The sequence below is a fragment of the Gracilinanus agilis genome, chromosome 1, assembly GCF_016433145.1.
Source record: "Gracilinanus agilis isolate LMUSP501 chromosome 1, AgileGrace, whole genome shotgun sequence".
NCBI lineage: Eukaryota > Metazoa > Chordata > Mammalia > Didelphimorphia > Didelphidae > Gracilinanus > Gracilinanus agilis.
Window position 1 is genome coordinate 365,700,674 of NC_058130.1, and position 22,950 is coordinate 365,723,623.

The 22,950-nt window shown below is 36.4% G+C and overlaps 1 protein-coding gene across 1 annotated transcript in view; it reads left to right on the forward strand.

The window, feature by feature from the left end:
• Window positions 1-22,632, forward strand: part of ARL15 (ADP ribosylation factor like GTPase 15) — a 472,397-nt gene extending 449,765 nt beyond the window's left edge. The window contains exon 7 of the mRNA XM_044681155.1: window positions 22,154-22,632. Within this exon, the coding sequence (XP_044537090.1) occupies window positions 22,154-22,306 (153 nt within the window). The 3' untranslated portion in view covers window positions 22,307-22,632. The remainder of the gene's footprint in view (window positions 1-22,153) is intronic.
• The last annotated feature ends 318 nt before the right edge of the window (window positions 22,633-22,950 follow it).

The window sequence follows — 22,950 nt, forward strand, 5'->3', positions numbered from 1 at the left end:
TTTCCTGGCAGAGTTGAAACCAGGTTTCCTGCTAGTATTTCTGACTATGTTGTACTTCCAAGAATATAGTGATTCTTATCTATCCCTAGAAATCTGAACAAATTCTAAAGAGGCAGAGGCTTCATCTTTTCCAGTTGGTTAATCCTCTAGCTGTCAGTCATTCGTAGAGGAGCTGAATAGACTATAAATTCACATTTCTGGAGCCACATGGCCAAAATAGCACTTTATATTCAGTGTGAAATTCTTAAAAATGAAACCCAGCTGGCAGACTAGAAGGGCACTGTGTGTTGCGTGTGAGGGAGTGAGAGTGTGTGTGTGTGTGTGTGTGTAAAAGAGGTGTGTGATGTCCCCCAGAAGCTTTTCATGTTTTGTGCCAATTCAGTGCAATTTTTCAGCATTTACTCCCAGCACAAGTGAGTTTTTTAAACTTAATCCTAAATCAGTTGTCTCATTTATCATAGCTCATAAAATATAATCAAGATAGATTTTTTTTTTCAAAGCCTCCCAAGGTGGTATCTTCTCTCGCTGCCTGGAATAAAGGAATAAACTCTTCAATGGAATTGGGGTGGAGAGTGGGGATGGGGAGGGATTTTAATTTTCAGGCTATTGGAATTTCATTCATTTTCTGCGTTTGTTTCCCTGCACACATGTAGACATACGTGCACGCGTGCACACACATACACACACACTGCAATTGAACACTGGCTTGAAAAAGTAAATTCTCTTTCCCAAAGAGAACAATTCCAGAACCCAGCCCTAATGATTTGCTCATCTTTATAATGCTCAACTTTTCTTTCATTTTTTCTTCTGGGCTGTATAGGTAGTAGGTTTCCTAATCCTTACTGATTCATCAAAAGTTATCCCCACATCAGTGCTAAGCAAAACTTGGTTTTCAGTTATTGATAATTGCACCTCAGATACGTCTCATTGGCTACGATACTGCCACTGTGCAAGTTCTAAGCAAACCTTGGAAAGCTCCAATCATAGTCTTTAAGTTACTGGTTTGAGACTTTGTTGCCTTTCCATATCAGGAAGCTTAGAAGTTCTCATAAACCAGGCTACGATTGGTACCAACTCCAGAATACTGTGTCAGGTCATCTTGTGTAACTTGGGTGAAAAGGGCATGAGATCTGGAGTCACAACACTTGAGTTTGCAACCGGGTCCTGCCACTTATAGGCTCTGAGAACTGGGCAATCACTTGACTCTTCAGTTTCTTCATTTGAAAAATGCGGTTAATAACATGAGCATTGCCTACCTTGCAGGATTGTTGTGGAGATAAAGTGAAATAATTACTATAAAGTGCTTTGTAAGCCACAAAATATCATACGTCAAGTATTACTATTATTGCTGTGAATGGGTTAGAGCATATCTCTGGACTCAACCTCAGATTCAAAGTATTTCAGTGGCCAAAAGGCATCTTAATTGACCAGTCACATGTTTTTTTAAATAAATAGGTGTCTCATTCGACTTTCTAACAAGTATGCAGATTGTTTGTCCTCTGGTATGATAAGCTGAGCTATAGAAATTGGAGTTATCTATATGCAATTTGACACAAATATCTTGTGTATATGTTACATATTATTGTATTTTGGGACATCTAGGTGATGAAGTAGATAAAGTTCTGGGCCTGGCATCAGGAGGATTCATCTTCACAAATTCAAATCCAGCCTCAAAAACTTTCTAGCTTTGTGGTCCTGGGCAAATCACTTTACACTATTTGCCTCTGTTTCTTTATCTGTAAAATGGACTGGCCAAGTGAGTAGTACAGTGGATAGAGAGCTGGGCCTAGATCCTTCTTCCTGATTTCAAATCTGGCCTCAGATACTTGCTAGCTTTATGACTGGGCAAATCATCTAACCCTATTAGCCTTAGTTTCTGTATCTGTAAAATGAAATGGAGAAGGAAATGGCAACCCACTCTAATATCTTTTCCAAGAAAACCCCAGATGAGGTCACAGAGAGTCAGATACCACTGAAAGACAAAAAAAAGTCACATTCGTATTATAAAACATGTGCAAATTAAAGTCTATGTAAACATGCAAAGGAGCCGTGATTTCATTAGCATGGGAAAGTAAACTCCAATGTGAAAATTTACTTCATAGTAGCAGATCACAAGCTGCCTCTTATTTAGTCGGTAAGTTGTAAAGATTTTCCGAAAGCACATAGAGGTTAAATGACTTGTCTGGGATCAGACTTGGTGTTTAGAAGTGTCAGCCCTTACATAAAAATATGAAAAACATTGTTATTTTCTTGGAGTCATTCCACATCTGATTCCCAACCTAATATTGTACTGGCATTCCACTTTTATGGAAGTGAAAACCAGGGGGGGAAAGGGAGGGTTTCAAGGTCTTATAGTAATTTAGTGGCAAAGGAAAAAACAGGTTTGGTTCATAAATCAGTAAATTTACCATGTGCTCAGAGCAATGTAACTATGAGGCATAGCCTCTGAACTGGCAATTTGGAGTTCTGATTGTCTTTTATGGATGATTGCATTATGATTCTGGACTTATCCTTTCTTGCCCCTCCCCCCCCACCCCAGTCCCTGTAAATTAGAATAGATACTATCTTCAGTATACTTTAAAAAGGCTTCATGAAGAAAATTGGTTTTTTTTCCCAATGTCTTGGCATCTTCGAGGGGGATTACCAAGGATTTGTCCTAGCCCCCAACACCCTGGGGAGAGAGCTGCTTCTTCTCCATGGTGATATGGAGACTGAAGTTCTCGCTACTCACAGCCCTTCACTGGGAGACGCATATGCAGACCCAGAGAAAAGACCTAGCACCAAGAGATTATAAGGAAATGGAATCCCATGGCAGCCAAAAATGGGAAAAGAAGGGAAAGATAATCGTCAGCAGGTGTCTGGCTGTCCTCTATACCTGTTTACACCCTACCCCAACCCCATTATATACATGTTGTTCTCTTTGCCATTGTCACTATTTCTATCCACTGTTACCCCTAAACTGTTTTCGCTCAAGGGGAAAAAATACATATTGTGGCTTTGATAATTAGTGACCAGATATTCCTGATTTGTATGCACATGTGTGCATGAGACACAATATTCATTAATGAAAAATTGAATATTTGTTTGGGGATTTCTGGTGGCTCCAAATTCTTCTTTTTTAACAAACCTTTAACTTCTGTCTTAGAATCGATATTGGTTCCAAGGCAAAAGACCAGTAAGAGGCATTTGAGATCAAGTGACTTGTCCAGGATCACACAGCCAGAAAGTGTCTGAGGCCAGATTTGAACCCAAGACTTCCAATCTCTAAGGCCTAACTCCTTATCTACTGAGCTAGGTGTCTCCACCTAGAATTCTTACTGACATCCTATCTTAATAAGAATTTTGGTTTAGGCATAATCTTCTTATTATTTTTCTTGAACTGCCATTTCAGTAAGATTATACCTGATATCCTAAAAGTCTTAATGCAGTTTTAAACTTCAGTAGTGTAATATGGAAAATGGCAGGGTGGAATTCCTGCAGGATATAGGGTCAAGCCTCACCCAGAATTCCAGGGGACACCCCCCCCCCAGGAGAACTCTGGGTGAGGGAACAGTTGGAAAGGGGTTGAACAGTTGATTCCTAGGGGTTGAGGTAGTTTAAGCTTTTAAAAATAATTTAATAATTTCTAAGCTATTTAAAATTTAAGTTGTAACACCATAAAACTTCACAAAGATTTTCAAGACATCGTGTATACAGTTCAGTGTGCTATCGTAGGCTATAACTTCTGAGGACTGCTTACAACAGTTTTCTTTTCCTCCAGACTATTTCTGCTCTTGTGTTTTTTAGTTGTCTTATTTGGCTGGGGTAAAAAACTGCGTTGCTGTTGTACCCTGAGGTTCACTGGGCTGAAATCTTGTCTGTGTGTTCTTTGTCCCTATTAGGATGTGAATTCCTTTAGAGTAGGAACTGTCTTTCTTTTCTTTCTAAGCTTAGTCAAGCACTTAGCACAGTGCTTTATCCTTTTCATTTAAAAGATTTTTTTCATTCCTCCAATTCATTACTTATTTTAATTTCAGTTATTAAGATTTTGATAGACAAAGTAACAGAATTCTTGAAATAAGCCCTGGATGTAGAGTCATGAAGACCTGGATTTAATCCTGACTCCTAGTACTTGCTAGTTGTATGGCCAAAGCATTTAATCTCTTTATGCCTCAATTCCTTCTTCTATAAAATAGGAGTGATTACCTACCTCAGGATTGTCGTGTAGTTCAAGTGAAAAAAATATGTGAGAAGTACTTCGGAAACCTTAAAGTGGTATAGAAATGTCCCAGCCTTTATCCGGGTTTTTGTTGTTGTTGCTAAGTCATTTTCAGTTGTATCTGACTTTTCATGACCCCATTTGGGACTTCCTTAGCAAAGTTACTGAAGTGGTTAGCCATTTCCTTCTCCCAATTCATTTTACAAATGAGGAATCTGAGGCAAACGGGGTTGAATGACTTACCCAACAAAGCTAGAGAGTATCTTAGGCTGGATTTGAATTCAGCAAGATGAATGTTCCTGATTCTAGACCCAGCACTTTATCCACTGCACCACCAAGGTGCTCCATCCTTGTTATTGATTGATATTAATAATAGTTTCTCATATCTTATAGCTAAACACCAAAGCTTTAGAAAAGGTAATGTTCCAAATTTGCTTACCTCTTTGTGAGGGCGGAAAAAATCAAATAATCTTTAACACTGAAAATTAATCTCAGCTCTTAGCTTTTAACTTTTCTGGGACTATTTCCATTGGGGATGGGGATTGTTTATTTTTTAGTTTATAGATCATTAGCTCTAGATAAAGAAGCCTTGAACCCAATAGTGATGTCTTCATATATAGGCTCACTCACTGAAGGGGGGGTACCATGTGTACCGATGAATCCACTAAGAGAATTTTCCCAGACAAGGTTAAAAAAAACAAAACATATTTCTCTTCGTTGTCTAATACCAAAGCAGCTGGCTCAAGTGCATTTAGAGTAGTCAAAAAGTATTCAGTAGTTTTAAGAGGGATTTAAAATGTGACTAAAAGAGAATTACAAATAGGAAAAAAAAATCACCTAAAATATGAAGTCATCTCACTCCATGCCAGCCATAAGATTATTAGCACAGAGCTTCAGTAAAATAAGAAATCTGGATAGAGGAATGTTTTTCTGATTTCTATCTTAGATTTGAAAGATGTTCTTACTTGTTCTCCTCCCTTTTGGGCTACGCTGAAGCTGCATAGGCTGTGGTAACATAAACTCATAATTCTTTCTACCATACAGTACCACTCAGGGAGGCTGCAGAGGAATTGCCCAGTTTTATAAAACCACTTCAGTGATTGCTGGCAGATGCAGTTGTGGGTAGTTGATGAGTTTCTCATTCTAATACCCCTTGACCTCATAAAATATAGAACTCATATCTGAAACCTAGACTTTATAATGCCAGATTTTTTTCCCATTTTCAGCATGTGCAGTTAACTTGTATCAAGGTTTTTATTTTTTTTAAATGCTTTAAAAGAATCAATTTCATGGTGAATGCATTTAGTTAAGCAAGCCATTTAAACAACATCTTACTCGTGTGTAGCAGACCATTTTACAAGTATCTGATAGTTTTACAAGCCTCTGTTTCAGACAAGCTAATTGGTTGTCTCTGATATGTGAGTTTGGGCCTTTCACTCATTAACTTCCTTCAATGTCCAACACATACTTTAACTAGGTCTCTTAACTAGTGGACGGGGATTTTTATATAGTCATATTGTAATCCTTTTGTCAGGAAGAAGGTTTCCAGGGACAGACTATTAAAGTATTACAATATCTACTCCTTGAGGAGAAGTACAATGATCATAGAATATTATTCTCTCAGACATGGAAGATGTTGAATTAGACTGCTGAAGGACTAGAGCACAAAATTGTATTTTTCTTTTGAAATTGCTTGGTATCAAAATTAAGGCTCTTCAGATAGGCAGAGAGAATACAAGCTAGACACATTCACAGAGCCAAATACAGGAAGGTTATTTGGAAATATGAATGCCCTTTGCTCATAAGGGATACATGCCAGATCTTTTCAGGAAAAATCTGATGTCTACACTTGTATGCAGAGACAAGTGCAGATTTTTGTTTTTGTTCCATCTTCTGAGAAGAATATAATGCTTTGTTTGCATTTGGATTAAAGGAGCAACATAAAACATATAAATGCTTTGATTGTTGAGATTTCTGAAGAGGCACTTTTTTTTCATGTTCTGAGTCTTCTTCACTGAATCATTCTCCATGTCCCAACCACACCTCCCCCAACTGTGGATGTACCAAAAGTCCCATCTCAAGTGCTCTTTTCCTCTTTCTATATTATCCCCTCGGTGATCTTATCAATGCCCCAACATTTTAATATTTTTGGATAGATAACTACATGTATTCATATAGTGTGTTATTTACATGCAAATTTATATATTTTATTACATTATATTTATGTGTGTGTGTGTGTGTGTGTGTGTGTGTCTCCAGCCCAAGTCTTCTGAGCTTTAGCACTACATCACCAACTCCCTTGTGGACATGTGCAACCATAGGCATTTCGAACTCAACATATTCAAAACAAGTCCCAATATCTTTCCTCACAAGCCCCATTTCTCTTCCTAATTTCTGTTGCAGATACTAACATTCTAACATTCATCCAGGCTTTATATTACTTTAGTCTCCCAAAGCCCATCATTTCCAGTCAATTGCCAAGACTTATTGATTCTTGCTCCCCAAAATCTTTTGCATGTGCCCACTTCTCTCTACCTGGCCACTGCTTTGGTTCAAGTCCTGTGCCCAGAATATTGTAGGAACCTTCCAAACTGTCTCTCATCTTTTAGTCTCACTGCATTCCAATCCAATTTTTCACCAACCTGCCAAATTTGACCTTCTGAAAGTATATATCTAACTACATCCCTTTCCTGCTCCAGGATCTCCCTAGTGTATCTAGAAAAAAATAGACTTCTCAATTTGTCGCTAAAAACCCTAAACCCTTTGCAAATCTGGCTCCAATCTACCTTTTCTAGACTCATTACACATTACTTCTCTTCCCACACTCTGCATTTCATCCAAATTGAACTACTTGCTACTCCCATCCATGATCTTCCACCTCTTGTCTAAATACCTTTGCTTCTATTGCTTGGCTCCAGATCTAGATTTCCTTTTGCCTGGAAGGATATTCCTCCCCTTCTTGTCTTCTTGGCACCCCCTGCTTCCTTCTTTACAGTATTTCACTACCACCTTCTGCAAGTGGCCTTTCATGATTCTTACTATTGCCAGGACATCCCCTCCACCCTGAAATAACCTAATGCATCCTTTGCATTTATTTTGTACTCATATGCATACTTGAATTTCTTCCAAGAGGATATAAGATCTTTGAGTGCAGAGATGTTCCACTTTTTTGTCTTTATATCCCTAGCAAATTATATGGTGATTGATGATGTTTTGTAAATGCTCATTTGTGGTGTACATGACTAGAGACATCAAAACATTGATAAGCAATAATTAGATATTTTATTTTCAAAATTACTTATTCTAGCTGACTATAGTTATAAATGATATTATAAACAAGGTCCACAATATTTAAATAGTTATTGAAGTCTCACTTCTTCCATGAAGCCTTCCTCAACTAATTAGAATGGGATGGTCACTTCTTTCCAACATTCAGATCCCATAATTCCTTCTTCATTTACCTTTTCTTATATAGTACATAAATATACTATAGAATATATCCTTTGTATCTTTTTCTAGTATTGATTTAGCCCATGTCAGTAAGCAGCAATAAATGTCTTCTTTGTAGTGACTACTGCCATATGAACTTGAAAAGGAGGCAGACAAAAACCCAACACTTCTTGAATTCAGAAATCCAATCACTAGAGTTACAGAGATAAGATTAACTCATAATAAATTATTAGAAAGCAATTAAGTGCCAAACGATGTGGCATAGTAGAAAGAGCACTGAATTTGTGGTCAGAGGACTAATGTTTAAGTTCCAGCTCTGCCCTAACAGAATCATAGGCTCATAGATAAAATCTTGGAGAACACTGGAACATCTAGTACAACATCCTCATTTTTACCAGTGAGGAAGCTGAGTCCCAGGGTTAGAGTGAATTACTCAAAATTATTCAAGCAAGTAAGTAAACTTGCTAGCATTGCCTTATAATCTTAGGTAAAAACACTTTATATCACTAGACTCAATTTCCTCATGTTTAGTGTAAGGCAGTGATGGGCAAACTATTTCCCACGGACCAGAACCAGGTCGTAGTTTGCCCATATTCCCTAGGGAATTGCTTGAGGCAGTAATGGGCAAACTACAGCCTGGATCTGGCCCACAGATTACTGATGTAAGGGGTTTTAATTAGATGATCTCATAGCCTTAGAAAATTTGAGAACTGGAAGGGACCTTAGGGACTATCTAATATATGCTTTAAAAAGCATAGATAAAAAGCTTAAAGTGTTAAGGTATCCATGCCCTTTGACCCAAAGGATGTTATACCTTGGCATAAAACTCCAAGAAGATTAAAAAACAAATACCATATCCCCTGAAATATTCTCTGAAGTACTTTTTCTGATGGCAAAAACAAACAAACCATAAGGCCATGCCCATCATTTGGGGAATGACTAAATAAAATTTGGCATGTGAATGGAAGGAAATATTGATGCTCTATAAGAAGTAATGGTGGGGTGGAGTCAGAGTAGTAAAGTAGTGCAGACATTCAGTTCAGCCATCCCAACATTCCCCTATAAACGATTTCAAAATAATGCTTTAAATTGAATTCTAGAGTGGCAGAGTCAACAAAAGGTCAGAGTGAGACATCTTGCCAGGCCATGACAACATAGGAGGTCAGAAAGAGAGATATGTCACATTCTAGGAGGAGGCTGATCAGAAGCCCACATGAATGAAACATCACTGATGGGACTAGGTGATGATGATAGAAGCAGCACCAACTTTGGGAATTCTCAAGCCAGGGATGGTAACTGGACAGAAAGAGATTAGAGCATACCCCTGTGCTAGCACTCATGCAGAACCAGACTGTTTGTGAACTTTATTGCCCATACCTCCTTCTGGGTCATAGTTGAAGGGCAGAGAGAAACAGTTTTGTTCAAGAGGAAGCAGAAATCCTAAGGGGCAATAACACTTCCTGTCCCAAGGGAAGAGGGACATGGGGAGCAGTATTGATTATAGTCCCAATGAATCAAGGACTTTTCCTGGATAAGGACTAGAGTGCAGACCAAGATAGATGGCAGAGATCACATGTCTTCCCAAATCATGCCATCTTGCAAGCAGCAAAAATTTTCATTTCTAAAAATAGCAATTTGAAATCATTTGAAACTTATAACAACAACCCGCTCCACCCAATGCTGGGAATGGAGCCCAAAATTAACATAAAGTTCCAAATCAAGAAATAGGGCGGGAAAATGAATAAATAGAAAAAAGAACCTAACCATAAAAATCAACTATAGTGACAGAGATGATCAAGACACAAATTCAGATGAAAACAATGAAGTTAAAATAGCTACAAGCCAAGCCTCTAAGGGAAAAACAATTGTGAATTGTACACAAGCCCAACAAGAATTCCTGGGAAAACTGAAAATTATTTTAAAAATCAGATGAGAGTGGTAAAGTAGAAATTAGGTAAAGAAATGAAAACAAAGAAAATTATGAAAAGATAGTTAACAGGTTGGTGAAAGAAACAATAAATATAATGACTTCGGAGAAGTATGGGAAGATTCACATGACCTGATACAGAATGAAGTTAGCATAACCAGGAAAATTCTATACATAGTGACTATAAGAATGTTAATGGAAAGAATAAGAAAATGTGATTGAGTATTGTACAATTATTATGACCAAGTTTGGCCCTCCAGAAAAACAGAGAACACACCTCCAACTCTTCTTTGCAGAAGTGGAAAACTAGAGGTCTGAATTATTTCATACCATGAAAATTCAGTCAATATGTCTGTTTTGCTGATTGCCCTTTTTTTCTTTTATAATTTGTTGCAAGAATTGGACCAATGAAGAGTAAAGAAGGATATGCTAAAAAAAAAAAAAAAAAAACTAAAGGCAAATGGGAAACAAGATATTAGTAAAAACATGTTTAAGAAAATTAGAAAAAAAGGTAATTTCAAATATCTCATTCTAACTCCTTCATTTTTACAAATCAGTAAACTGAAGATAAACAGCCATTGAAGTCAAGTATAATTATTGGCAGAGCTATGAATGGAACCAAGATCTATTTTCACTCAGTGTCATGCTCTTTCCACTAAGACTTTCCATGCTAAAATAACCAACACACAGGCCCTAAGCAATACACCTGGGTACTTACTGCTGGCAGGCATTAGGTGGTGTCCTTAGAAGAAGTCTTGTTTTGTCTTTCAGGTAATTTCCAGCTCTTGAAGTCTATTCTATAATTGTAAGTCTTCATGTATAAGACAAGACTTGAGGAAGGATGGGAAGTATTTATCTAGAAGGAAGAATGAGAAGAGGTATCAGGTGAGAGGAAAGCATGAGTAAAGATGGAAATGGAAATCAGCCTGGCAGAGCTGTATAGGGAATAAGGGAGAAAATAAGCCTAAATGGAGCAGAGAATGTATATTTGGCAATAGTTTTTTGTACATGCACAATTTTTTGTATGTACTCCACTAGTATTTCCTTAGATTATGATTTTTTTTTATTTTTGCAGGTGAGAGGACATTGGCTTTTCTGGTTGCCATTAGAAGTTTATGGGGAGAGGGAAGGGGTCACCACTGAGGATTCAGGCTTTCCCTGTGGACGGAGGCCTCATTGGCCACTCCTACCCTTACATTCAATTGATAGCCATCTCTATCTAAGGGCACCTCCTGCAAAATAGATAGCCTGAAGCTATGCTCAAAGGAGCCCTGTGTAAGTGTTTTGAAGGATGCGAAAACATATCTTCCCCTTAATGCGCAATGACTGGGGAAAAGAGATGTGATCTGCATTCTACTTCTGAATTTGCTAATTTAAAGGAACATAATTCCAAAATCTAGATGCTAAAACCAAATTCTTTTGTCACCATTCTGAAACTGAGTCATTCTACTTTGACATTCCGAGGAAGTACCATCTTCTTTCACTGTGCAAAGGAAAGAATGGTTTGAGAGAAATGGCATTATCAAAAGATGTGTTTTGAAATGCAAGTATTACTTTACTATCTTGAAAAACAAGTTGTATAAATGATGGCTAGGGTCAGTCATGGTCCATCAGATGTTCAAGTCAGAAAGGAAGATGTTACCTCATTGCCTTCCACCAAGGTTAGGTTTCTTAAATGAGTGTTAGTCAAGTTAGCTGCAGTTAAATTTTTATAATAAGTATTTCTTTCATTTTTCAAAAAAGCAAAAAGTTTCTCCATGATTAATTAGCCTTAGCGTTCTGAACTAATAAGGATTGTTTGGGTTTGGGTTTGGGTTTTTCCTTCTTAAGGAAAATCCTAAATAGCCCACATTTGAACTGTTGGATTTTTTTAGTGTTGATGAGTGCTTTTCTTCATATCTCCAGGGTTTTTAGCACAGTTTTAGAGCACATAGGAAGTCTTTAAAAAAATCACTGTTGGCTCACTGGCCTATGTTTGTCAGCTTGTCAAAGGATCTTTAGCCTATGTTCTAATCTGAGTAAAACTAAGATAAAGGTGTTAAAATAATTTAGATAGACAGTAGTCTATGTAAACTCTGTCATGTTTCAGTTTTATAATGGAAGCACAATAAAGTATAACCTCTTTCCAGAGGTTTGAGCCTCTAAGAGCTATTAAGATTTTAAAAATCAGAAGAAAAATTCTACTCAGGCCCTCACTATTCAGGGGGCTCTTTTGCAGTTTCTTCTGTAATTTGTGTCTTGGCCTATCTGTCTACCTATGGACTATATCTTCACATTGGAATTTTTTTTATTTTTTAAATAAAATGTTATTGGTGAACAAAATCAACTATTCTTAAATATTTCTTATAAAGTAATATTGAAGAACTAGATAATATAAAATGATAGTTAAATTAAATAGTCGTCCTTACTGCTTAGTAAAAATACAAACCATCTCATGTTTATCACCTATTCAGGAGTATGACAAACTTTATTTGGAATTAAAATATATCTTTAGTGAATGAATTATGCTATTTGTTCACCGTCATTACTTGGTTTTTAGTTTCATTATTTGTTTTTATATTTTATGACATATTTAGTACCTTTCTAAGGATTTCAAAATTCTACAGACCATACAAGGAGAAGGGGAACAGCTGTTGCCACTCTCTCTATCCTAACCTTTCTTTGAACGAGCTGCCAAGAATGTACTCTAAGGAATCTTAATGATGCTGGGGAACTTTTTCTCCTTTCCACAAGCCTGGTTCTGGAGTCTCAATGTGGGCAAAGGTCTTGCTTGCTTTGGTGAAGGTTACAAAGCTAGGATCTCCAATAATCTAGTAAATAAGACACCAGAGCTTTAAAGATCATATTGGACCTTCACTCACATACACACAAAAACCCTTGGGGGGAAAATGGAAAATTGCATTTTCATTCCAAAGGCTATCCTCATTTCGGCGTACATTCACAAGTGCAAGTAGAGGGCTTCTCCTGCCTTGCATAAAGGGAGTCACAATCTGAGGTGGAATGACCCCACACATGAAAGTTCTTTTTGGGTTAACAGGAATAGGAAGGAACTCACAAAATCATAATCTTGGACATTCTTCACTCCATTCATTCTCACTTAACATACACTTAATTGGAGCCAAGGGACAAATTTCTCATCCTCTTTGGCTGTATTTCAATCATCTTTCTTGTAATTAAATGATGACTATAGTTTTATAAGGGAGCTCACAACCAAGATAAACTAAATCTGACTGAGGACCATTTGTCTGGTATTTGGAAAAATAAATACTTTGCAATTGAGAAGAAGTCTGTATTTAAAGTACACTGGAATTTTTCCCTCTCCCCAGTAGAATATAAGCTCTTTGAAGGCAGGGATTGTTTAATTTCTCTTTTTATGTCACCAGTGCCTAACACAGTACCTTGCACCTAATAAAGTGATTAATGAGGGAGAAATATACATAAGTGAATGGAATCTACCTCACACTTCAGATCAGAGTTTAAAAGTTTCACTTCCTCTTTTTAAATTCCATGGGCTTTTGTTTATTTGTATCTCTGTCCTACAATCTCTGTTGACTTCTCTGCAGCTTCTCACTTTCTTTTTTTAAAAGATATTTTATTTTCCCAATTATATGTAATAACAATTTTCTACATGTTTTCTGAAGTTACATGAGATCAAAACTGTCTTCCTCCCTCCCTTCCCTACCCTTTCCTGGAGATGGTAAGCAATTTGATCTGGGTTATATATGTGTTATTATTCAAAACATATTTCTATATTATTTATTGTTGTAAGAGAATACTCATATAAAATCAAAACCCCCAAGTAAATAATGTGAAAGATAGCATGCTTTGATCTGCATTCCAACTCCAACATTCTTTCTCTGGAGGTGGATAGCATTCCCTATCATGAGTCCTTCAGAATTGTCCTGGATCACTGTATTGCTGAGAGTAGCTAAGTCTATCACAGTTTATCATCGCTCAAAATTGCTGTTACTACATATAACGTTCTCCCAGTTCTGTTTGTTTCACTAGGCATCAGATCACGTAGGTCTTTCCAGCTCTTTCTGAAATCATCCTTAGTCATTCTTTACAGCACAATAGTATTCCATCACCATCATATTCCACAATGTGGACATTACCTCAATTTCCAATTCTTTGCCACCACAAAAAGAGCTGCTACAAAAAAAAGTAGTCATTTGCCCTCAGCTTCTCACTTCTTTAATTTATCTAACAGAATTACTAAAATTTTTGTATTGCTTGCCTCTCCCTCCAATTCTGTATATAGCCTTCAAGATTAATCCCTTTTGTGCTTTTGATGTCCTTCATTTTTTTGCCCAGACCATATTTAAAAAAAAAAATAGATCACTTTCTCTGGAGATAGAGAGAAGATCTGAAGGATATTTTTGTTTCTGAAAGGCTTTCTTTTCTCCAGGGCCCTTATCTCTTATTTGAATTGTTCTTTCCTTTAACTAACTTAAATTCCAAATAGTCCTTTTTAATTAATTGCTTTCTTTCACTTCAAACATATCACAGCCCAAATATAAGAAAGGAGTTTAAAGAGGAATTATTCAATTGACCAGGCAAGATAAACCATCTCAGAATCACTCAATCTAAGGTTGTTAAGGGGCCTCAGAGCTCATCTAAGCCATTCTTTTATTTTACAAAAGAGGAAACTGAGACCCTACTAGTATAGTAAAGTAATTTGTCAAAGATCACATAGCTAAATAAATGAGAATTTTGGCTTAGGAACTGTTAAGACTTTATACTAGTCCTGGAGTCCCAAGTGGGCAAAGGTCTTGCTTGCTTTGATGAAGGTTACCAAACTAGGATTCCCCGATGATCTAGTAAATAAGACAGCAGAGCTTTAAAGATCATATGGGGCTTTAACCCAAAATAAATGAATAAATAAAAAGCACATCTTGAAGGCCACAAATATTTTAAATGGTATTTCAGATACCTGAGGGGCCACAAAGAAAGCCTAGAATTTCTACTGACTTTGTGCCAAAGAGAAATGTATAAGGTTAGAGACTTCTAGGATTGAGATGTCCCCACCTATCCAGATGTCCTGCATTTCCTCCTAATTACTTTGACTTGCTGGCTCAACCACCCTGTCAACATCATCTCTGTAGACTGGTTTCATCAACTTTTGTTTAGCCCCATTCCTACCATGATTAAATTTCAGGTGGAAACACAGTAGCTTCCTCTCGAGAAAATGAGCAAAATCAGTCACTTAAATTAGTTGGAACAATTAGGTTCCCCTTCTTAAAAATGCTATCCATCACCACTTTCATTCTACCTTTTCCTTGTCAATCATTGGTAAGAGTTAGTATACCAGGGTCATGTGTGCTTTATCACATTGTGGCATAATGATTGTGTGATTCTTGCCCATTTCTTTCAGTAACTTCTTTATAACATTTCTCTCCTATGCAAAACCACATCCCTCATTCTTTTTATTATTTCAGGATTTTTTGTATTACAGGGGGTTATCCTTACCTTTTTTCCCAGTCCTAATGACCTCTTTTCTTAAAAACTGTTTTTTTATCTTTCACTTAGAAGCAGCTAGTGGTGCATTGGATAGAATGCTTCCTAGAGTCAGGAAGACCTAAGTTCAAGTCCTGCTTCAGAAACTCATAAACTCTGTGATCCTGAGCAAATCATTTAATCTTAGCCTCTTTCTGTCTCACTTTTGCCAACTATAAAATGGAGATTAAAATAGCATCTGTCTCTCCGGGTAGTTGTGGAGATTAATTTTTTTTATATGTTTAGTTAAGTGCCTGGTACTTTGTAGGCACTACTATACAAATGCTAATTTGTTTTCCTATTATGTTGAAAATCAATTCATGAATGTCTAAAATTATTAACTCTAGATTCTAAACCTGAAATATATCTGTCAAATCCAACTTCTTTACCTCTTCTCAATTGTTGAATACTATGTCCTACTAAAGTAGAATTCTGATTTTTCAGTTCTAATACTATCATCAGGGAAAATAGATTACTATTTTAAAAAATAATAACAATGCTAACAAATGTGCACCATTTCATATATATTTCTTCTCACTTCATTTCATTTAGAATGGTCTGGCTTTGCTAGATGTCAGGCTAATAGAGTAGGATCATTTCCCTGTTATTTCTTTTTTACTCTTTTATGAGGTTATATTACACAGAGCTTCACATCTTCTTCTTCTGCAATGATTTGCAAGTGAACTTGAACTCTAAATTAGTGTTTATCTGCTGAGTAAGATTTTCTCACTGAGACAATTTCTGAATTCTTGCTGTCTCCTTGTTGTGATTGCCATTGTACATTGATTAAATTTCTCTAAGAAATTGAGGTGTCAATATCCTTACTTCTGTCCATTTCCCATTTTTTTAAAAATTGCTCTTTTAAACAGGTTGAACTAGAAATGTTGCAATTGAATGCAATATCATTTCAGAGTCATTCTTTTATTTTGTTGTTTATTTTGACTTTTGAACATTGATCTGACTTATACTAACAATGTAGTCTGAAATGACTACTACCTATACTATGAATAATTGCTTCTTGTCTGTTAAAATATAATCTATTTCTTTTTTTATAATTCTGTTCAACACTTGCCACATCTATCATCTTCTCTATTTCTTCTTGAAATTTCTGTAACCGATACATATGTGTGTGTGTGTGTGTATCATATAATGGATTTATATGGATTAAGGATCTCTAACAGGCAAGGAGATATAAAAATAAGTATCCTTGCAACTAAATGAGCTGACCTGATTTGGAAAAGACTTCTCATTATTCATTTTCTCAAGGAAGCATTAAAAACAAAAATAAACAACCACATACTACCAAGTGACTACCTTGGTTCTACTCTATAATGTGTCATTTATTTATAACAGCTGCTATGAACATGAACTACAATGAGATGGTGTCGATCAGTGCCTATTATATTTGGATTTTATAATAAGGAAACTATAAATAACAGAATGTAGTTATTATGCAAAGTATCTCATACTTTTGTGTTATTGAAGAGAGTCATCATGGCATAATTAAAATATTTGGTAGGTTGCTTTTTAAAGATGTTGTATTTTTCCATATGAGGATTGGAGACAAAGCTTCCTAGCAAATACCCATTCTGTGGATATCCCCCCAAAGAGCCATATAGCCATGGGTATGCCAGACATCTGTACTCTGATATAATTCCCAGAAGTGCTGTCTCCAGAAGCTCTTGTGCAGTGATCATTGTCTTCTTGTTTCAGCGTTTTCTAGAAGTTTGGCTATGACACTTCAAGCATTTATTTAAGAATCCAGAAGAAAAAGTACTCTCAGATCAGATTGATCTTCTCAAAGCATTTTGCCTAGAGTGAGAGTAAGGTTAAAAGTATCTGGGGTGGGGGTTGAGTGAAAGATAGACACAGAGACAGAGATAGAAAGAGATTGCTTTTTTCATTGTATTGCCTTTCATAAAAATAGCTCCCTTGGCACAGGGATTCATTTCTTCTTGAAATAATATGAGTATTGTAATATTGAGATTCAGCCGTGTCTTCAACTTGTTCCATATTATTTTGACGTCAGTGTTTTCAGAAACACAAAACCTTGGACCATGAAAAGCTCTTTTCTGTGGCAAATATATGCACTTGCAATATCTGATGTTATAGTTATGCCAAGACTCATTTTGAAATTGTTATCTTTTAATGTGGGTGTATATGCACTCAGTTAGTAAATAGCTGTTGTCTGCCAGTAGGGGGTGTGTGCTAGACATTCATTTGGATTAGAGGTCTAAAAATCTCAAATTACTCAGCCCTTTTCTTCAGTTTAACACCATTAGCCTTCTTTATCGGGTGGCCACACTAAATATTGTTTTGGATAAGGTTTTTGTGCTGTTCTCACTTGCCACACTTGTATATAATACCATGTAGGTACTACCTCCCCAAGCTTCCTCTAGAATCTTCAATGTATAAGCACATTTTACTACAGTGGATTTAGAAAGCTTAAATATTTACAACACGAGTCATTGACTGACATTGATTTTTAGCTTCTGTTAAGTTTTGCAGAGTGATGTTCTTTATCAGTTTATATGTACTCATTGTCTAGAACCAGGCAGTCAAATAGGTACTCAATTTTGCTGGAACTGGCTATAACAAAATGGATTTAAGCTAATATTTAGTCAAAAGTATTTTTAGGAAGTTGTTCCAGAGGAGTGCTCTTAACATGAAAGAATTTTTTTGAAAGTATCAGACTTATTTATTCTTTCAAGTAATAAGCACTAGTAGCATTTAATACACTGGCCTATCTGCTAGTGGTTAGTAAATTCGTCAAAGGTAAAAACTCACCAGGGATCTAGAGTTGCGTATATGTGCTGTCTATTGACGTGAGTTCTCTTTGCTCAAACATTACATTGCACCATAAGTCCAAGTTTCAGCCATTTTTTGGTCTGACTGATGCAATTTCCCCAACCTTGTTTTTTTTTTTTTTCCCCTTTAACACAGATCATATGAGGCCTTAGAAAAATAACTAACGAATTGAAACTTCAGTCTTACTTAGAGAAATTGACTGCTATGTGTTACACTACAAATTTATGCTTTGTTCCAATTTGTCCATTCCTGCAAAACCCATTTCTGTCCTACTGGTCTATGAATTTCTATGGGCAGGGATGTTGGCAGATAGGGGAACAGTGCTTTTTGCCCTTTGAAGATAAATTACTCATGATTTCTTTAAAAACAAAAAAACAGGATGAAGACAGTGCTTGTTTTCCTTGGACATGAAAATTCATGGAATATGAACCCTATCTGATCTTTGGGAGCAAAGATGTGCCATTTAACATTGTGAGGAGGCAGCACTGAAATTGGAGTCTAGAAAGCTTTCTGATAGTAGCTATATTAGCAGGAGCCAAGTCATTTAACCTCTTCAAGCCTCAGTCTCTTCATCAGAAAAATGGGAAATGGAGATAATGACTGGAGTATTTAATTACTTCATGGGGTTCTTTGGAAGATCTAATGAGAGAATTATTAGGCATGTTTTATACATCTTAAAGTGTTATAAAAATGCTAACTTATCATAATTGCTGCCTTCATCTTGAGCTGAAAATGAAACTGTATCCCTGAGTTTTTTAATTAAATTTTCTTTTTTTATCATGAACTTAGTATCAAATACAATGTAATTGTTTAGTACTGCACAAAACCTAAGATGATACAGAGTATTAAATAACACATTTAATTGTTAAATGGCTCTCATCCTGAAACCATCAGAATTACATAGTTTCCTTTTAAAAGATATATCTATGTACATATGTATGTAATTTATATCTGAAATGGGCATTTCTATAATATAAATATATATTATAAAAGTTATACTATATAAAATATACAATATCTGTAAATATGATATAATATAGCATATATAATTGTGTGGTATTCTATAACATCCAATATAAAATAGATTTTCATATAAAACAAATAAATGCATATAAGGACATAAAAATGTAAACTAACAAGGTGGCAACGAAATTACTCTGTGCCCCCTTCTGCCCTTTTTTTCCTCCTGGGCATTTTTTAAAAAATGTTTTACTGATGCCCTTTTTGGAATATCTATCATTGTCCACTAACATTCCTATCTCCAATTTTTATAATTCCTCAGAGTTTTAGTAGGTTAAGTAGTTACTGTCATTGTTTCCTTTGACAGAGTTTATAAGAGAAATGTTGAAGTACTTGTGGCCTATTTGTTAGTAAACAAATTTCCTAGACACCTTTATCATTGAAGAAATAGAATGGTTTAGTTCATAGATGAGTGTATTTTAGGTACTGGTGTCAAGAAGCCCCTGGTTCAGGTTGTGTCACAGACACTACCTGTTTGACTCTAGACAAACCACCTAATCAATATCTTCCTCAAACAACTCACAGCCTAACTGGGATCCCACTGATGAAAAGCATTTCTACCAATGAGTTCCTGTTACCGCTGAAATCACAGGCCCTTTGCCTACAGTTCCAACTTAGAAAAAAAGTGTAGAAATTAACTCACCTTTAGACAACATATTTCAAATTGTCTCTCCTAGATCTATTTTCTAGGTCAGTTTTCAATAAGATATATCATATTTTCCTTTTTTTTTATTATTCCTTTGATTCTGCTTTATTGTTTCCTGATTTTTCATGAAATCATTAGTTTCTAGATAGTCTTCTGATTTTTAAGGCCTAATTTTTCTCTGTCAGTTTTTGGTTCTCCTTTTACATTTGGCCCATTTCTTCTTGCATCACTTTAATTTTTCCTTGCATCACTTTCAATTCTCTTACTCACTTTTTCTCTGCTTCTCTTAATTGGTTTTTGAAGTCTTTTTTGAGTTCTTCCAGAATTTGTGTCCAATCCATATTTTTCTTTTGGACTTTGCATGTGTTTCCTTTGCTTTCACTGTTCCCTTCTGTGTCTGTACCTTGCTCTTTGAATCCAAAAAAATCTTCAGAGTTAGGTGGGTTTTTTGTTGTTTGTTCATTTTTCCTATCTAATTATAGGTAAGCTCTGTTTTCTGGGAAGTTGGGGTACCCTCTCACACTTTAGTACTTCCTTGATGCTATTTTTAGCTTATTTTCTGGAGTTTTACCAGTTTCAGTTCTTGGAGGCTAATTTGATGGTCTGAGGGCTGAGAGCTCTGAGAGCCCCTTCCCCTGCTGATTCAATTGATCCTTGAGATGCAGATAGCTTAAAGACTTGCCTCAGGCTTGGGTATAAGCTTTTCATCTCACTCTGAACTTGATAACATCAGGGGTTGATCAAATTCTAGCTCTAGGCTTAGGCTCAGTTTTTTGGTGTCACTGTGTACTTGTTCTAATCGGACATACCCTTGATTGCCCTGTCCTACAGCTCTGTCCTTAGTTTTGGGCAACAAACTAGGGGATAGACAACCCTGTGAACTATGTCCTCACCCCAAAATATGAACTATGTCCTCATTTCAAGCCCAGACTGGGATTCCTGGCTTCTCTCTGGGTCCACAAGAATCAGCCCACTTCAGTCCAGACTGTCCCGGGTTGTGACTCTGGACTTCTCCACAGGTTTGAAATTTCAAGGGGTGTGGGTTGGCTTGTACTACTATTTGCCCAGCAAGATCTCGAGGTCTGAATGTTGACTTGGGTTTAGGTTCCAAACCTGTGACAGCAGATGTGGGGTGGGGGAAGGGAGGGTGTGACTTGCTCTTCACTTTTTCTTCACTCCTTGCTCCAGCCTCTTGCCGGCTCTGACCTCCTCTCACCCCAATGCCCCAGATGTTCTTTGCCTACCTGGGTTTTTCTTTTCTTGAAAGTTGCTTCACTCTTTCTCCTTGTTGGTTCTTTCACTCCTTTATTTGTTTTGTGATGATATTTTAATCTTGGTCAGAGAGGATTCTCCGTGGTGACATGGAGCAACTCTGGTTCACTCCTAGACTAGGTGTTGGCTCCTAGACAATATATTTCTAGTGTGTCGGTGTAAGAAAAGTATGTGTAATTATATTGATTAAAGGAGACTGATAGTACATTTTTAAATAGCATGAAATTGTGGCCATTTTCTTGAATCGGGTATTCACAAAGATAAGACCTTGGGAATCTTCCATGGCACCCATTGTTTAATGGACCACATTGTTTAATGGGTTTTGTTGAACAAGAATGGCTTTGAATAGTGTTTCCTCTGATGCTATTACTAGCTGTTTTATTTATCTTTCATTATGTAAAACCTTGCCCATATTATAAATGCTCACATAAGCATGACCATGTGTGTGTGATAGAATATTCATGAGGCAAACTTAACTTAAAGGTTGCACCAACATTGGTCTTCACCTTGCCCTAACTACAGGAAAAATAACCAATCATTTTGTAAATTAAAATATTGTTACCATGAGTTTAGAATACTTGAATTTACCAAGATCCTATTAAATCAATAGCCTTGTCAAGGAGAAAGATCTGGTTTATGATGATGTGTATGCAAGTTTTTAATAGTGAAAAGATGGCAGATGCCTGACCCCATGCGCCCATTGTGAGATCAGTTTCATATCTCCTTTTCCCATAGGCAACCAAAAACCAGGTTTTTTTTAGAGGAAAAATCTAGGATAACCTCTATCTTTTTGTAATATGGCAAGAGATTACCCATTTATAAGACTTCTTTATTAGAGTGTTGGATTGAGGAATTTTAGAGGGGGGGAAATGGGGAAGGATTTGAATTGTTTCTCTGACCTAGCAGGCAATTTATTTTGATAGTCAAATTAATTAAGTCTTAAAAAGCTTCTTCACAACTGTCCAGTGGCACACTGTAGCTTGTTACCAGTATCCTCAGGTATCAGAATGTGATAATTCTGAAGCAGCTTGCTAGAATAAAGTTTGCCATCTTTGCCACTTTTGGCCTGGTGCTGTACTTGCAGTTCTTTCTCCGATTTGATAGGACTTCCCAGGCTGTGATACTGTGAAGTGGACAGGCAGAATGGTGACTTGTAAGCAGATCACTCACCCCTAAAGAAAATAGGCTCAGATCACAACATAGAACCTATATTACAAGAATAGCTATTGATCAGCCTCTTAACATAGTTGAAGTACCCCTACTCCTCTCTCAAATGATTGGTATGAAAAAGAATGTGATATCTATCAATAATGTGTCTCAAATTTTTTTTTTTTAGATTAAAAAATATTTGGAACTTGAACCACTTGCACGAGGAAAACGCTGGATTCTGCAGCCCTGCTCACTAGATGACATGGATGCAGTAAGAGCTAGCTTCACTCTACTGATAAATTCATTAGAAGAAAAGAACTTAGAAGTTGTAAGAATGTGAAAGCTAGAAAAGAAAACCAAGTCTCGGAAAGTCCTTTTACCTAGCCTGTTTGTTTCTTATTTTAATTTTATTTTGGTATCAAAACTATTAACTGCTTTGAAATCCATTTTTTTTTCTGCAAGTATATCAGATTCTGTTTCATCTCTCTATTCAAGTAAATATTCTGTAAGTCAGGTAAATTATCATTGATATTAAAGTCCAAGTACACACTACTGAGAGAGAATTTATTCTCTGTTTACCACTAACTATTCTGTTCATTGCATGTAGCTTCCTTCTCTTGGTATGAGAACCTCCATGATCTGCCCTGGGCTGAAATGGAGGGCAGTTATAGTTTATAAGAGCCAAATATTTTATGAAGGATGCAAAAGTACTCACACAACCTTGACTTATTTTCAAAAGGGGATATATAAAATATGTCATATATAAAATGTATGCCCTAGAATTTCTGATGGACCTCTAGAAATCCAGAAGACATTTTTATACACTGCCCTCATGGACTCTGTTAAGAATGGTCACCAACAGCTCCAATAAATCATCTTACAAGGAAGGAAAGTTCTGTTGAAGCAGGGTTGGCTTTGAAGTGTCACTTATTGGCAACATTAGTAATTTTTTGGTTGATTACAACTCAAGTCTCATTCTCCCCC